This window comes from Oculina patagonica, chromosome 1 (genome assembly GCF_052425735.1).
Source record: "Oculina patagonica isolate OP01 chromosome 1, crgOcupat, whole genome shotgun sequence".
NCBI lineage: Eukaryota > Metazoa > Cnidaria > Anthozoa > Scleractinia > Oculinidae > Oculina > Oculina patagonica.
The window spans coordinates 46,720,041-46,738,441 of NC_135758.1; the positions used below are offsets into that span (position 1 = coordinate 46,720,041).

At 40.4% G+C, this 18,401-nt stretch overlaps 1 protein-coding gene across 2 annotated transcripts in view; it reads right to left on the reverse strand.

Annotated features, from left to right (window-relative positions):
- The window catches only part of LOC144633754 (uncharacterized), a 36,886-nt gene that overhangs the window by 4,345 nt on the left and 14,140 nt on the right, over positions 1 to 18,401 (reverse strand). The window contains exons 12-21 of one of the 2 annotated variants that reach the window (XM_078492631.1): positions 11,498 to 11,569; positions 10,669 to 10,740; positions 7,152 to 7,223; positions 6,710 to 6,781; positions 5,682 to 5,753; positions 5,498 to 5,569; positions 4,275 to 4,346; positions 3,854 to 3,907; positions 578 to 771; positions 93 to 212 (exon numbers count right to left, since the gene is read on the reverse strand). In XM_078492631.1, coding sequence (XP_078348757.1) covers positions 93 to 212; positions 578 to 771; positions 3,854 to 3,907; positions 4,275 to 4,346; positions 5,498 to 5,569; positions 5,682 to 5,753; positions 6,710 to 6,781; positions 7,152 to 7,223; positions 10,669 to 10,740; positions 11,498 to 11,569 — 872 coding nt within the window. The remainder of the gene's footprint in view (positions 1 to 92; positions 213 to 577; positions 772 to 3,853; positions 3,908 to 4,274; positions 4,347 to 5,497; positions 5,570 to 5,681; positions 5,754 to 6,709; positions 6,782 to 7,151; positions 7,224 to 10,668; positions 10,741 to 11,497; positions 11,570 to 18,401) is intronic. The other variant, XM_078492624.1, reaches the window with a different exon arrangement.

Sequence of the window (18,401 nt, forward strand, 5' to 3'; positions counted from 1 at the left end):
ATCGCGAAAATTAAGTCCCGCAAAAATAAGTAACAATAAGGTAGCTGATGACATTATGTCGAGACAGATAAACATAACACTATTATTCTTACCATATGGACATGCACGACAGTCGGTTGCACTTTTTCCAGGATGATCCTTCTCCGGAACGTATGTACCAATGTTGCACTTCTTACATTTAATTTGTCCCATTTCGTCCTGATAAAAACCACCTGTGAATGTTATAAACTAACTGTGATTATGACACTCCAACAAAAAAAAAACGTTGAAATCAGTGTTTTTGTTTCAAGTAACATGTTCTTGTTCTTTTTGAGCCGGGTGTCCAATTGGGCTATCTGTCATAGAAAACGAGGGCGTTCAGAAGACGCCTTAAGAAAATAAGTCCAAGACGTCGAATTTTAAACGCAATAATGCACACTATGACTAAATTGCATCGTTCTTCTTCACGTGATATTGCAGCTGACTAATTATAGTCTCGTTCAACTTCTGCAACAATTTCAACAAGGTTTTGGATCGTGAAATGACATAACTGACATAAGCCAAAATGTAAAACATTTATGAAGACAATAAATCTCACCTGCAGGGCATTTCAGACAATCTGAAGCAAGGTCACTTTTGGTTCCAGCGATACAAAAGCTGCAGTTATACCAGTAAATAAAGGGTTCTCTTTGGAATGCAATGCATTTGAAGCCTGAATGGCGAAAACCATCCATAAAATGATATTCATTTTTGTCAAATATTATTTTGTAGGATGCTGACGGGGCACACTCGCTAAAGGTAAATGAAAAGAAAATGAAATAAAAATTCCATACACTGCTGTCGAGATTTAATTTAACATCTGACTGTAGTTTAAATTTATTTGACGTAAAGAAAATCATCTGTAAAATCCAACAGTTAACCCTATTCAGACCGGGGGGTGGGGATTTTGAGGCCCGTGCTGATTTTTAACTCTTATAACTTTTTCAAGATACAACTAAACGCTACCAAACTTTCTGAGTTTTTCTAAAATTGATCTGGCAACAGTTTTGTAGGGTTGGATGAGGTGATAGGAACTTGACATAACCATGGCAATGGCATTTTGACAGGCTTGTTTTCCCAACTTTGTTATTTTCGTGTTTCTGAATTATTTTTACATTTTTACGGTTTTAAGCACATTTTTATTGATTTTGAGTACTTTGCAGTTATTGTGGGTGGTTTTCTGGCATTTTGGGAAATTTTGAAATCCAAGATGGCGGCTGTTTTTACATCATGATGTAACGTTATGTGATGTGACGTCATCATCCCACGTGACGTTTACCAAAAGAAAAATGTTCGGACATATAATGCATCCTATAAGTTTCGTTGTGATTGCTTAAATATCCTCGAAGTTACAGGGGGATTCAACAGCCCCCCCCCCCCCCCCCCAATCAGAAAAGGTTAAAAAATGCCTGGTCTGAATAGGGTTAAGTTTTCAGAAGAATTTTGCAACTAAAGCAGCAACGGTAAAGAACACAACTAGAAACCGAATGTAAAATAGAACTGCCCTTAACGGCCTGTATCCCTCAATCCTGTTAACGTGATTCCCAATATTATTGAAGTAACTATTCTTGTTTACTTTGAGGTATCAGTGTACCCCAAAATTGACCATTTTAAAGAAAAATTTATTTTGGTATTTTCGGGTAGATCTTCTTTCATTCAAAAAAAAGAGCATGAAAAAAGATTGACTCTACACAAAGTTATGAGCGAAAAACTTTTCTTTCCATTTATTATTTGATATTGATAGCTGTCAACAGGCTGTCTAAAGAAGCGCAGCAATCTACCGTTGCGTGATTATCACAGTTCTTTCGAGGAGATGCTTTGGGTGTTTTGCGCTGGCAAAATGCATAGTTTTTCAGACGTGAGAGAAGAAACATTTTTTCATTCCTTTCTCATGTTCAAAGAATGCTGCAACAACGGGAAAAGACTAAAGATTAGGCAGATGCACTAGTAGATAGCGAGTCAGCGAATTATTTTTCGCCGCTTGATCGGCTTACTTTGGGACCTTTACGATGCTTGCGACTCCACGTTTTTGTTGTTTTAGATTTAACATTTCTAAAACTGTTGCACTGAGACGAAAATTGTTATAAAGCGAGCGGAAGAAATAAAATTATGCAACAGACTGTTTCCGACCAGAAGCAACATTTGACACTGCTTTGAACAAGTTCTATTGTTAAAGTAAAATGAACCTTCATTCTATCGCTCAACGCGTGGTCATTTTCACACGTCTTGTGTAATTAATCTCATAAAAGCGGAAGTACGCACCAAAATACATTCTCTTTCGTATCTCGTAAACAAATTTTCGAAGAGAGGGGCGCGCATTTTAAGTTTGTTTTCAATAGGGTTTCAACAATTTTCGCTGAAATTTGGCAAGAAAGTTGCCCGATAATTGAGCAACAAAATTGTGTCGGCGAATTTTAACTGTTTTCCTCTTTCAAAAGTTATGGCTGTTTTAACGCAGAGAATAGTTGTTCCTTGCACTCTTAAAGTTTAACTGCGTGTCAAAAACAAACCAGACAAGTAATCAATATTCCCCGACACAGTTTCTTAGAGATACGTGTGAAGAACACATAGCGATGCTAATCGCTTTTTCCCACTCAAATTTGTCCGGAAACGAACCCGATTTATGAGCCTCTGTACTTTTCGAAATAACACACTGTTTTTGGATAACATTAATATTTTTACTTAAAGTAAATATATCTCCGTAATATACATTTCCTTAGCTTTCAGAAAATATATACTTTGCTGGGATTTGCTTTAATTACTAGACAGTAAGGCAGCTCCAACCTCCAACACATGATGGTCAGAAAATTTATTACCCTTCCATTGAGACCAAACCTGCATACCCACGCCCACTCCCCTGAAAAAACTATCCTATGTTTTTATTTAGTGTGTTGTAGTTTTCAAGCTTATATTTTATTATTTTAAACCCCGCAATTTTATCAATCTTGATAAGCAATTTATTAGATATTAATTTTGTTTTAAAAGTTAACGCTAAAACGTCTTGACATTTCGACCTCCCCGAGGTCCTTTCCAAGTGCGAGTAAAATACAAAAGGCAAAAATGTAACAAATTCTGAAAGCCATAAAATATGTAAAAATAAGTAATTAAACATTTATGAAAATACAAGTTTAAAAAAGACTTAAAACATTAACTACGGAAAAAAGTAAAGTAAGTAAAAACCGACCAATGCCCAATGAAGAAACAGCATCTGAGTTCTTTATGACATGAAACAACAGTCATTCTTCTGTCAACTTCACAATAATTTTGAAGAAAATGGCAGACGCCCCTTTCTGTGATGGATATCATTAGAAATAGATGCCATTTGGACACAATGATGTCTTAATGGCTTACGAACACTGTACATTACATAACTCGCGCACTTGAAAATGATTACGAAGAGGTCGAAACGTCGTGACTTTATATAGTTAAGTTTTATAAAAAAAAAAAAATCAATGTTGTATATTCAGTTGGCGGACTGTTCTTAATAGAGACCCCGAATAAGTACATGGGTAATAGATAAAACCATATATCGAAAAAAAACGCTTTAAATGACGGGGACCACACATTTTATTTCTCGATCTCTTGTTGTTGTGATACACGTATAAGACGTTACTGTAGCATGCAAAAAACCGGTTTTATTTTTAAATACAAGACTTGCCATAAGGCAAAAGCCTTTTATTAAAGGTCGACATTTTGACTAAAATAGCTTTTCCTTTTCAGGGGTCGTTTTATTATTCGATATGGAAGAGAATTCTTTACTGGGATAATAAACAAAAAACAGCAATACTAAACTACTGCATTTCTTTTCTTATTTATGAGTTTGTTTTTCACTTACATGAAAGCAGTCATCCCTGGAGAGAGCTTGCGAAAGTTTTTGCATGAAATAAGTCTGCAATCAAACACCGTAAGTGGGTAAGTCCTGCTTACATAGTATGTAAATAGTGATAAAAAGCGTTCGAAAAAGAGGAAGCATTTTTCCGTATTTCAATTTTAAAAATTTCTGTTATTGAGTTGTCCCCTCTTACAATTAAAAAAAGGCAGTTGCAAACGTTTTTCTAGAACTGCAAATTAGCAAGTGCACAGTTCTGTTAAGTGCCTCCTTTTTTGTTCTTCTTCACTGGCATTTAACGATTCTTATTAGCATTTAACAATTAAAGTTGGTGAAATCGCTCCATTAAAATCATTAGTAAGCCAAGACCATTTGAAAAAAATTAAATAAAACTGGTGCAAATAAGAAATCACTCAGTATAACTTACAATGAAACATTGGATGCCATTTCGTCGAACATCTTTACCGGTAGTAGATTTAAAGGATTGTCAAAAAGCGTCCTAAAAACAAAAATTAATGTATATTATGACAAGTAACAAAATAATGGGCAAAAAACAATTATCAATTAATCATGAAGGCCTCTACAATGTTTACGATTACTATTCTCTGAGAAGATACAAATAGGCTAACCATAAATTCTGTCCTGATAATAGCTTGAGATAAATTACCTCAGAAAAACTCTTTTACACAAATGAAATTGTAAGGGATGTAAAGTTATAAACTGTGTCGGATTTGTTGAAATATGTTTTTACATTGCTGCGTCGTTTTTATATTTTTGGTATGCAGCGTTTTTATGCATTTCTTATTTTTATTATTGAATATTTGGCCCAGCTAGTTAAAAGTTGCATGTGCCGAGTTAATTTATGCTAATGTATTTATAAATATTTGAGGGTCTGTGATTGGTCAATGAGCCTTCATGTTGTTCCCCTCCAACGTCCATACTCTCTACTATCCGGCGCATTGCATTCTCATGCTCTTTGTTCACGGTGAATACACCTCGTACATAAAAGGAAATAGAATTAAGATCAGAAGCGTAAGACCGTAGTTGAATTTACACATATACTGAAGAAATATTTACTCGAAGCCTGGCAGCTGTACTTAAAAGTACACTGCTGTATTATTACTGCTATATTGAATTTTACCAATTTGTCCAATTTGTCCATCCTCGGAGACCCAGGGGCAGTTAGTGGAGGCGGGGGAACGTCTTTACGGGCGAAAAAATAATCGGCGAAGAAACTTTTCTTCCCCCGTATAGTCTTTCCCCCTGCCCCTGGGTCTCCGAGGATGCTTTGCTTCTTATGTTTAAAATTGAGCTGGAAAAGATTGGAAAGGAACTAAACTAAAAACTCGCTCATAACTAAATGCGACTCCATAAATCAAATGTCGAATCGGCCCATAGAGGTATTAAATTCTACAAATGCAAAAGGCAATGTTTAAACAGGGTCTTACACGGAAAATAACACAAATACGAACATTGTAGATTAAACATTCGCCCAGTAATTCCACGAAACTGAACAAAGCAAAAATTACAATTCGCAAAGACGTGTTTACTTGGCAGCCTTCTATCAAATAAACAACTGATGCAGAATTAATTATTGATTTTACAATTTTCCATATGTAGGCAAAGAATGTTGGATTATAAATATCTCACAATGTCTTGAGGTTATAAAGGCCACGAAAAGCGTTGCCATCAAACGTTTTGATTGCGTTTCCATGGAGAAACCTACAAATAATGAACCAGGCGTTATTACAGTCATGAAGATACAAATTCAATATCCATTTCTATTGTTCTTTCATTTTTATTGAAAAAGATGGCTTCTTTAAGATTTGCTTACAAGCGTTGTAACAATGGGCTGTCAGCAAAAATGTCTCCAGGAATAAAAGCTAGCCTGTTGTTTATCATCATCCTTTAAAACAAGAAAAATATTCACTGTAAAAATTAAAATAGCTTTTTACTTAAAGTGTATATAACACGAAATCTTTAATTGGCTTTTTTCTATCGTTGATATACTAAGATAAAGGATTCATAGTCAAAATTTGTCCAAAAAAATTCATCAAACAAGTAGACGTCAGAAAGGTTACGTGACGTACCTTTTGGACTCGCGCCGCTATGACAAAAGGTACGTCACGACACCTTTGTGACGCTTCTTGTTTGATGAATTTTCAAGATGGCTGGAAGGACGACATTTCGGAGGCAAAACGTGACGCAAAAAAAAAAAAAATTGGGACAAATTTAACTATAAATCCTTTATCTAAGCATATCAACGAAAGAAAAAAGCCAATAAGAGATTTCGTGTCATAAATACTTTAAATCATAAAATTAAAATATGTTTTGCTGTTCACCTACAATTCATGACAAAAGCATGAATGTGCGATCAAATATTAGTGATAAAGAGTATTGTTATTATCCTGGATAACTCGCTGTCGTGAGTTATTACTGTAGTTATCAAATACACGCAACTTTTAAAAGAGTCTAGACGAAATAGTTTAGCTTTGGTGATTAAACTTGGACATATCTAAGCGGTCGTTGGGTTTGCGATGTGATTATTCAGTCCTCTCTTTGGATGAAACACTCGAATGACACAATAATATCCACTAAACAGAGAGCAGAGTATTCATGTTAAACGAGTAGACGCATGCAAACATTAAATCTTGCGTGCCCGTGATCAAGGAGCCGACTTGGCCGTGTGGGTCTGGAACGATTTATGGACAACAACAAAAAACGGCAAAAAAAGGCGGCAAAACGCGGCCAGATTATGAACCGGCTGCGCACTGTTAATAGACGCCTTAACAAAATTGAAAAAGATAAAACGTACAATGTTTACTCTGTAAAGTAAAGATGACACGAAAAATAGTCACTCACAGTGCCCGTAGATTTTTAAGCCCAGCCAAAGTACGATTGCTCACTTTTGAGATGGAATTGAAGTTTAACAACCTTTGGGGGAAAGATACCAATATCATTTCCTTATTTTCTTCCATGAAGTGTTAGCGTTAAGCTGCATTCATGTTTTAAAATGAAAAACAATCAATATTTTCATTTTTTCGTCATATGAACTGCACACTTTCAATGAATAAATGACACACGAACGAACGAATGAACGAACGAACGAACGAACGAACGAACGAACGAACGAACGAACGAACAAAGGAATGAATGAATGAATGAATTAATGAATTAATGAATGAATTATAACTTTATTTAAGTTTCAAAACCTTACAGTCTGGGGATAATACCATACTAAAAAACTACACTAATACTAATATCAATACATAAAAAAATATATAAGTGATTTAATTCCACTTACAACCAGCCCAATTCACTGCAACCAGTGAAAGCTTCATTTGGTATGGATTGTAGCTTGTTGAAGCTCAAATCCCTGAACAGAAAAGGTTGTTACAGATGTTATGATAAAGAGCGATATATTAATTAAGGTGCTATATGAGCACACGCATATCGCACGCATACACACAAAAGATATGTACATGTATGAGGAAGATTCAATCTCGTCCCCAGAGGCCGCGATCCTTCTGGTCTGCGCCAGGGATCGTGACCTCTGGGCTATTCTAAAAAGCCGCCGAAACAATGAAAACACTTCTGATTGGTCGATCTGTAACGCGCCAAAATTTGAACGTGCGTCGGGATGGTTGTCCTGGCCCCTGGGGAGTTGAAAGTCTGTGCTTTATGCAAATCACAGATTGTGCACGCAATCGTAACATGTGCAGTTTTTGGATGTATTTCTGTTTAGAAACGACATCAACAGTCTCAGAGCAATTCTTTTTCACTTAAATAAGCATGTTTAATGTATAACGATGTTTAACAGTAGAGAATGATCCCAAAACAGCATTAATTACAATTACGTGACACGACCTGAATTTGCATAAAACCGCAGACATGTCTAGTCTCCTGTGAATGAATTAACGGTCGAATGACTTTTTAATTATTCAGTGGAACGTGGAGCGTGCGCAAAAGAGTCTTGCAATCTCTGGCGCAGGCGCACAATCAAACCGGAACCAGGATTTCCTGGTTCCGGTTTGGATTCGTCCAGAGCCGTTGAGTTTCCCGACCGCTGGTCAAGGGGAACACAGGCTCTGGGGACGAGATTGAGGAAGATTAGGAGATGCTTCCATTTAGCCAAATATTTCGGAAATTTCGGACGGAAGTCAAATGTCAAGGTCAGTTTCGGTTCGGAGTGACCGAAATATTCGGGACAACTTCTGGAGGTGGTCCACTTTGACCGGTCTTACCTGTCGGACCAAAATGTACCGTTCCATTTTGGCAAACTGTTCAGTTGTCTTACTTTAGTTTAGTATTTTCCCACAGATGCGGGGAACTTGGGAAAGGAATGCAAAATGGAAAGAACCGTTCCACTCGGTTGGACCTTTCCACTCGGTTGGCCCGGTTTAAGCGGAAAATGACGTTCCATTAAAGAACGGTCAAGTTCCTGTTGGTCCGACCGGTCGCATTTTGAAAATGGAAAACACCTTAGTATTCAGCGTATTATGCAAAGTGTTGATGCTTAAAATCGCCAGTTTGAGAGCAATGTGCTCTTAACAAGAAGCAATTCGGAAAACACTTTCTTAATTAAACGTTCCTAAATTAATTCCGCAATAACTTGATGTGTTCATTCATATATGGGAACTTGGAACAATCGGTACCAAAGTTGTTGCTAAATGCTTAATTTGGGAACAATAAGTTCCGTTTACAATTCGGAACAGAACGGCACCGCCTGAATTACCAATTTGGGAAAAATGTTTCCATTTGCTGATGGTACTTCGGAGCAAAACCGTACGAAAATGTTTCTAATAAAATTACCAATTTGGGAAAGATGTCTTTCATTCATAGATGGCAACTCGCAGGAAACAGTCATGTGTTGCTCCTAAAATCCGAGCCGATTTAATAAAAAGGATAATGGAAAATTAAAACATCAACAAGAAAACTAAACTTTACTTGGCGGATGGTTTCTCATTTGCAATTGGTGAACTTTTTTGTTTTGTTTTATTGTGGGTCACGAGTTTTGAAAACTTTGCCGACAACCGACTGATTTGGACTATGAACTCTGATCATGCGCGCGAGTCATACCATGTCTTGACTTCATCAATGCGTCTGTACTCTAATAGATAGCAGGCATCAACCAATCACAACGTGCACAGTAGCTTAATTAGGGCCGAATCGCACTAGCGGACAAGTTTTAAATGTCATAACATTTTTTACAAAAACACAATTGTCGCGACAAGTCAGAGACATTTTGAAGAAAACAAAAGGTGTAATTATTAGTACAATAGCTCTGCGCGTGCTTCTGCAATCCCTGTACATTTCTCAGCACGGCCGTCTTGGGCAAACATCAAATATGCAGTACAACGCGGTAAAAAAATCTAAAACAATTGGCATTTAAAGTACGCGTTCTCATGCAGTAGAATAATGAGTCGTCTCAAGATAACTTTTTCTTTTCTCATTCTTACATTTGGCCGAAACACTTCACTTATAAATATGCTTTGCCTCTCGCGAAAAGATTTTGCGGCTGGATTACGATAGTGAGAGCCACATCACGGTGCATACTATCCCAACAACTTTTGAGTGCGTGTTGTTTTTCGGTGCAATTTGGGCCAAACACAATAGCCAATCAACAACGTACTGTTATCTGGCATTACGAGGGGCATGGGAAAGCGACTTGTCATGAAAAGTGCTGCCTTGAGGCAGGACTTCGGCCCCTTTGATGATTTGTCCGTTTTGACAAAATTTGCCCTTGTCCAACAAGTCGTTCGCACTTGTTTTTGCAATTGTTTGACAACATCTATCGCGCGTGCAACGCGGACCAATCATAAGACAACTGCTTCTTTGTTTTCCTGAAATGTTGGACAAGTTCTAGGTCTCAAAAAACGCACTCGCACTTGTTTTCTGTAACAAGTGACACGTTAATGATGAAATCTATCAATTGTTACAAAATTTGTCTGCTAGTGCGATTCGGCCCTTAGAAACATTGAGCAAAATAGTCCTACATTTGTCTTGAATGATCAATTTGTTCCATTCACAGATTGAACGGTGAACAGAACGATCCTGTTTAAGCATATACACCTGATTGAAGGATCGTTGACCCATGAAAAGCATTAACCATGCACGATACGACCCAAATGATTACTGGGAAGTCGAAGAAAACAGTCTGCGACAGAATAAACATGATAATAAGACAGGTTGCATATATAAATGGTGCTCTTAAGGCCCTCAAGAAAGAAAATATCTTGATTATTAATAAATGAAATCGTTTAAGCTTACCAATGCTGTCTACCTAGAATACCACTGGTCATATAATTCATGGTTTATGCTTTTCACAGGGTCAACGTTTCTTCTATAACGTATAATCGACGTTTTGGTCAAACGTGCAACTATGGGTCAGACGTTCCACCAAAACATGGTCAGGTACGGTCGATTATTTGCATTTCGGAACGCTCCTGAGGAAGGAAGGAAGGAAGGAAGGAAGGAAGGAAGGAAGGAAGGAAGGAAGGAAGGAAGGAAGGAAGGAAGGAAGGAAGGAAGGAAGGAAGGAAGGAAGGAAGGAAGGAAGGAAGGAAGGAAGGAAGGAAGGAAGGAAGGAAGGAAGGAAGGAAGGAAGGAAGGAAGGAAGGAAGGAAGGAAGGAAGGAAGGAAGGAAGGAAGGAAGGAAGGAAGGAAGGAAGGAAGGAAGGAAGGAAGGAAGGAAGGAAGGAAGGAAGGAAGGAAGGAAGGAAGGAAGGAAGGAAGGAAGGAAGGAAGGAAGGAAGGAAGGAAGGAAGACAGGATGATTAATAAACGGAATATCCTGAATGGGTTTATTTAAACAAACTTACAGATATATTATGACAGAAATCTTCTGAAAGATTTTGACTGGTACATGTTCTATCTGATTGAATTCCAGAGATCTACAATAATCAAAAAATATAAACAGAATGAGTTGTACTTCTTTAAGAAAGGGTTGCCATAAAGAGGCAAGAAAGAATTTATACATCTTTTACATTGAAGTGCGTCATTTGGACTAACTTTTTTTAAAAAAATATATAGCTACATAAAAGTATAGAGCAGGAGCCAGTTTATTCTACGCCGATGCTATGGTGTTTGTGACATTCCCGCAACGCAGAAAGTTATTAGTAACGAAAAAATATTCTTGTTGCACTCACTAGCTGTAAATCAACAGTTGCAAACGGACAGTAAAAAGTGAAAGTCACATATCGCATATTACCATACCTTCGATAAATCTGCCGTGAAAACTAATTGGTGAGTACTCAATTCCTTGTGGTTGGCCAGAAAAAAAAATTCTGACCAATCAGAAGGACGCTTCTGAAACTGGTTCGGTTAAGAGTAAATGCCCAAGGGCTCTCCCGTTCTTGTTGCAAACGGACGCGTTCGCCCGAGCAATCCCGTCGTCCGACTACCTGCCTTTGGGTCTCCGAGGATAAGGGAAGCTTGTGCTTTCTGATTCCAAATTTTATCTTTATTTTGTAGTTCTTGATGTTCATCCCAAAAATTATACTAAAACAATCAATCACCTAAGCCTAAGTGAATATTGGTGAATAATTGCATCTACCTTGACTTTGCACTTGTAAATATTGACCAAAGTTCATTTCGCCCCTGGATAATAATTATTTAAGGATTACATTGTACATTTAAACATTTACTTACAGTGCTAGCACGCTTTTCACTGTTGAATCTCCAAGCCTTGATATATCCTTGAATTTGTTATATTTCAAATCACTAAAGAGGTAAAAAAAGAGTTATTTTTTTTGTAATTTCTCGAACATCTAAGTAGTCCAGAATTTGAAATCCTAGCTTTAGATTTCAATGAGCTTAATGGTGGATTTCCACTGACGCGTATTTTTTTACGTGCGTGTAAAAAATAAGAGACAAAATATGAACGGCTTGCGTATACGTTCACACAAGTCGTTCATACATTGTCTCTAAATTTTTCCCGCACGTAAAAAATTACGCGTCATTGGAAATCCACCATGAGACTGGAGGGCTTTTTTTTTTTCAAAAACACTCGGCGTTTGTAACGATATAAAATCAAAAGTAAAACAGTAAATGTCCATTATAATGTAAATGTAAAATAATTTTCACGCAAATGTGCAATTAAACAACCGGGCTTAATTAACCCCTTTGGTTGAAATACACAAAAGCCTTTTGACCGTTAAATTATCCGCTGACCAAAGAATTTTGCATTGTTGGCACAACATCGCCACACCATATGGCAAATCCAACAATCAACATGGCGGCAAAATCACGTCGGATGAAAACCACGGAAGTTTACGTTTACGCAGATAGAGCCTCCGATCTAAGTGACGAAATATAGGGAGAAAGTGATGATGCTTCAGAGTGCAAGAGTGCAATGGAAGTAGTTCAGGCTCAGAGGACGACAATAAATTTAAGCGGGGAAGAAATCGAAGGTATCGATCAACATCAGTGTTTTGTTGTAAATACAAACAGGCTGCCAAGGCATTTGTTACTGCCTAGCCACCTCATATACATACTTGCTGTAAAGCCTATTCTAGTACAAGAATAAAATCTAGAAAGAGTAATAAAGTGCCGAAGTATTTAAATTGTAAGAAACAATTTGATGTGGAAAATCTGTTGAAATAAAGATTGTTGAGGATATTCCTCAACAAAGGTCTTTATAACAAGTCCATTCCACCGTTCCAGTTTTTCAATTACGTAAGACCATGATGCTTCGGTAGTTTGTCGTGAAAAGGAAAAATCGCACGTGGTGAAGCGCTCGTGTCTTGTATGTTCAACGCTGAAGTTGTGAATTCTTACCGCTTATTACTTTGGTTCATGCTTTTATAACCAGCCGTCTTGACTATTGTAATGGTTTATTGTTTGGCTTACCAAAGGCGCAGATTGCTAAATTACAACGTGTACAAAATGCAGCAGCAAGACTTATTCTTGGCATCGGAAAGTTTTCTCACATTACACCGGCGCTTTACGAGCTGCACTGGCTGCCGGTTTCTTTGCGTATTGATTATAAGATTTTACTTTTGACTTTTAAATGTATTCATGGCCTGGCGCCAACTTATCTTAGCGATTTAATTAGGATAAAATCGAATTCATTATACAATCTTAGGTCTACTGGCATGCCCTTATTGGACCATCCCAAGGGAAAGATGCTGTCAACATTGGGAGCTAGAACATTTTCAGTGGCAGCTCCGAAACTTTGGAATGTTCTACCTGTGGAGCTTCGTCAAGCGACATCACTTGACTGTTTCAAATCTCAACTTAAAAACTTATCTTTTTAAGAAGTATTTTTATAATCTATAACTTTATTTTTATTTTCATAAGATGTAAAGCGCTATTGATCAGAACATGAAAATATGCGCTATATAAATTAGCAAATTATTATTATTATTAAATTATTATACCGAGTCCTTTCATCATATGTAGGTTATTAGAATGTGTTACATCGAATCTCGTTTCGCAAGGTAATTTTGTTATGTCCCGTAGGTTATTACGCCTCGTCAGTGCCTCGTCACACGGTTGTAATCCAGATGAATGGCCGGTCGATATCGGTTGTTGTGTAGTGACATTTTCATGGACATTAAACTCGTTGTGTTTATGAACGCTGTTCCTGTGTTTCTCCCCCGCCGTATATGTCCAGCCCGGACAAAGATTAACTACTACTACTTCTACTACTACTACTACTACTACTACTACTACTACTACTACTACTACTACTACTACTACTACTACTACTACTACTACTACTACTACTACTACTACTACTACTACTACTACTACTACTACTACTACTACTACTACTGTTCCGATACCTCGGCCGATACTAACTTGGCTTCGATATGGTAGTCAAACCTCAAACCGTCGATATACTTAACAATTTAATAACGTGGTAAAAACAGAAAAAACTTACATGGGCTCGTGTATTATAGCTTCTCGAATTGATTTATAATTAAAATTATAGATTGTTCATTGTTCTTGTGGAAATCTTAAGCTAATAATATTGTCCAATAATAGAATATTGTGAAAGATAACTATCTTTAAAAGCGTAAAGGGCGCGAATAACATATGAGCAAAAAGCATGCAATCCAAAAAATTGACACGCGACAGCTAGCGTGACAGTACAAACGATAAATATTTTTACGCGATATTTTCACGCGATAGCGTGACAGAACACTCCTCGCCTGGTATTTTTGAATACATGTACCACTAAAGTTAATACGTGTGGCTTAAACTATAGTGTTCCTAGATACTGTTCCTCCGCTGCAGCAGGTTGGTTTACTTTCGTCTGCTTTTAACAGGATACATTCTGTAATTGGTCGGTGGTAATGCTTTTCTAATCCTTCCTTGGCGGTGATGAGGTCGACCTTACGTACCTTTCCATCGCGGTCGGGTTGTGCTTTCGCGACTCTGGCAAGAGGCCAATCGTTCCTGGATGCGTCCTTGGAGTAGAGAAGGACTAGGTCGCCCTCCTGCAAGTTGCGAGACTTGTCTTGCCACTTTCTGCGAGGCTGTAACGTCGGAAGGTATTCTTTGCGCCATCGTGATCAGAAGACATTGGCCAGATGCTGAACACGCTTCCACTGTTTACTGTAGAGGTCTGTAGCGTTGAATTCCCCTGGTGGTTGTTTCAGCTGCTGAGGTTTCTGGGTAAGCAACGTGGCTGGTGTGAGGATTTCTGGCGCATCAGGATCGCTTGAGACTGGCACTAGTGGTGTGACTAGACTTCGGCCATTAGGGTTGTTAAAACTTCGTGCGTGAGGTGTCTTGAAGGAACGTCCGCTAGTACAGCCTCGAGAACACGTCTCGTTACTCCGATCATTCATTCCAAAGCTCCGCCGGCGTGGGACGCGTGGAGTGGATTGAAGACCCACTCGCATCCTTCCTTGAGTAAGTAACTCCATGTGGTGCTGACGTCAGAAGGTGTGCGTTGCGCGCGCCTACAAAGTTGGAGCCACAATCGGAGCGTATTTGAATCACTGGCCCCCGTAGCGCTAGGAATCTGCGCAGAGCATTAATAAAACTGGAGGTGTCTATGGATTCGATGACTTCGATATGGATGGCTCGGCTCGACAGGCATGTGAACAGTACAGCCCAACGTTTGGCGTTAGAGAGCCCTCCTCTGGTGCGTCGAGCGCAGACTTGCCATGGACCAAATACATCGAGTCCTACGTAGCTGAATGGGGATGCAGGGCTGACGCGATCGACTGGTAAATCGGCCATTTTCTGCGTCTGGCGCTGGCCTCTTAATTTCTTACACTTAAGGCACTTGTCGATGATGCTGTACACCATTCTTTTTCCTCCAATGATCCAGTAGCCGCTGCTTCGAATTAAGCCGTGGGTAAAGACTCTTCCTTGGTGCTGTACTTTGCAATGATAATGGTTAATGATGAGCTCCGAGGTGTGACACGACTTTGGCAGGATGAGAGGATGGCGTTTTCCATTACTGATGTCTGCTTCGTTTAGTCTCCCACCAACACGAAGTAGTCCGTCTTTGTCGAGGACGGGGCACAAGTTGGCTAAGGGACTGGTGCTAGGGAGTTTTTCCGAACGTTTTAGACACTCGATGTCTTTTCTGAAGGCTTCGTACTGGACGCTTCTAAGGATTATGACCTTGGCTTGCTCATATACTAGTGTTGAAGGGACTTTCCCCTCTGCTCGGGCTTTGCTGTGTAACTGTGCGACTGTGATGAGCTTTGCGACCGCTCCTTGTAGCGTGGACCATTGGGAGAATCTTGAGAAACGCTCCGATTCAATACTCGTGCAGGGTTCCACCTTAGTCGCTAGAGCCTTTATGTCTGAGCGCTCTTTGGGGTAATCAGCCATCACTTCTGCTGCGATTTTTCCCTCTTGAATTGAGGTCGTTAGATCGCTGTTGTACAAGAACTTTGGTCCAGTGTGCCACTTACTCTCCTTAAGGTCCTTTGCTTCCACCGATCGAGTAGCTAGATCCGCTGGATTCTGTTGTGTGGAAACCTAGCGCCATTGTTGTGGTGCTGAGGTTCTTCGAATTCGTTCGACGCGGTTGCTCACATAAACATAGAACCGGCGCGAGTCATTCGTGATGTATCCTAAGACGACTTTGCTGTCTGAGTAGAATGTCACTGAGTCCGGCTTTCTTTCGAGTTCCTCAGTAATGAGCTCCGACAACTCAACGCCCATTACCGCCGCGCAAAGCTCTAGACGAGGTATGGTTGTTGCGTGGGATGACGTGAGCTGAGCCTTGCCGAGCACAACGGTTACTTGCACCTCACCGGTGGGTTAGATTGTTCTAAGGTATGAGACAGCACCGATGGCCTTTTCTGAGGCGTCGCAGAAGGTGTGGAGCTCTATTCGCACTGCAGCTCGGAGAGAATTGTTACTGTAGGAGCGAGGAACCTTGAGTTTCTCTAGTGACCGAAGGAATTACACCAGTTCTCCCAAGCAGGCTTGTGTTCTGCAGGCAGTAGGGCATCCCACGTGTTCGAATGTGAGGCATAGAGGTCGTGGTTATTGACCTTAGAAGCTGCTTCCCTTTAATGATTACTGGGGCTGCGAGACCCAGAGGGTCGTAGAGGCTGTTAGTTACTGTCAGGACTCCTCGCCGTGAGAACGGTTTCTCATCCAGTGAAACTCGGAAGGTGAAGGTGTCGGACTCTAAGTCCCAGGACACTCCAAGCAAACGCTGTACTGGGATTGGGCCTTTGCTGAAATCTAAGCTGTGAAGGCCGCTCGCTTGATCCTCAGCGGGAACGCTTCCACGACCTCTGCATGACTCGAGGCAACTTTGTGTAGGAGAAGGTTCGCTGTGGCATACATGGTTTGGGTTCGTCTCGGCAAATCTATTGTGTCTTCAGTGGTTGGAGCTGAGCGAAGGCCGTCATCTACGTAGAAGTTTCTGTGTACAAAGGCCTTTGCGTCAGACCAAACTCGTTCTCTCCGACCTCCGCGGTTTTGCGCAGGCCGTTGTTCGCTACTGCCGGGGATGACGTGTTGATGACGTATGTGGAATTTCATCCTGTACTCCGTTATTTCGCCATTAGGGTCGTTGTTCTCGTACCATAGGAATCTTAACAAATGTCTGTGGCACTCTTTGACTTTAAAAGAATGAAACATCTGCTCGATGTCGGCTACCATTGCAACTGGGTTACGAAATCGTAAGAGCACTCCGAGAATGCCGTTTGTTAAGTCGGGACCAGATAATAGGAGACTGTTGAGCGATATTCCGTTACATTCAGCTGCTGAGTCGAAGACGACCCGTATCTTGTCTGGCTTTTTCGGATGATAAATTCCAAAGTGTGGCAGGTACCAACACGGTTTACTGGAGTTTAAGCTTTCTGCTGGTACGAGTTCGGCGTGGTCATGGTCGAAGATTTTCTGCATGAAGGCAAAGTACTGGGCCTTCATAGTTGGTTTGCTATCTAGAGTTCGACGAGTAGACTTCAGGCGTTTCATGGCGTTGCCACGACTAGTGGGGAGATCTTTGACTGCATGGCGTAGGGGTAGTGGTGCCTCCCAACTGCCGTTTTCGTCCTTCGTCATGCCATGCTCCATGATTTCTAGAAACCTTCGGTCTTCAGTAGACGTTCCTGGTTTGTTGTCGTGTTGCGTTCGCACGGACACGTTGCGTGCCAAGCCGTCGTCAAATGAGCTGCCAAAGAAGGGCGTGTCTTTTTTTTTGGTCGCCCCACGCCGCTGAGGTGGTGCCGTGTTTAACGTGGAAACGGTTGGGGCAAGGTACGAACAGTGAGGGCCGTCCATCGTGAAGCACTTGGGTTTTGAACGTAGAGATCTGTTCTGGTTCGTGGGCACCATTCAGGCAGGCGTTTCCGATAACTTCCCAGCCAAGCACTAGCCTCTGACCTCAAGGTGCGTTTCTGGATCCGTTGCGTGACTCATGGAATTGTGGAGGGAGGGAATTTCTCGACCTACAAGTAGTAGAAAATCCGCGTGGTCGTCGAGAATCTCCTTTGCAATATGCATCAGGTGTGAATGCGCTTGCGCTACTTGCGGAGTTGGAATTTCTTCTCGGTTATTTGGGATTTCGTCGCACTCTGTGAGCGTTGGGAGATGGCATTGTATGCGCTGGTCAATAGATTCTATTATTAGTCCTTGCCCACGTCTCCCTTTGGTCTCCTTAACTCCAGAACACGTATTCAGAGTGTATGGGGTAGTTAACCCTTGCTGTTTAGAAGTTCGAACAGTTTTCCTCTACATAGAGCGTAATTGCTCTGGTCGTCGATGATAACGTAGGCCCTGATCTTTTTCTCAGGTGCGCTTTCGGCGTAGACGTTGGCCAAACAGATCTTAGCTCAGGATCTTCCAGCTCTCCCCGTGGTTTAACTGCACACCTCAGTGCATCTGTTCGTCACGGTTGGGGTTTCCGCCTGTTGGGAGGTTCCTTTTGCTTGCTCCTCGCCGTGCTTCTGCTCCGTCCTGGTTAAGGCCTTTGTGTCTTGTTTTTAGTCATCAGGATGGAGAACGGTGACGTGTTTGTTACTGTTACATACTCGGCAGTGAGGAGTGAAGGCGCAATCCTTTGCACAATGTGTGAACGAAGCGACACAGCGAAAGCAAACACGGCGCTGCGATAGTAAGTCCG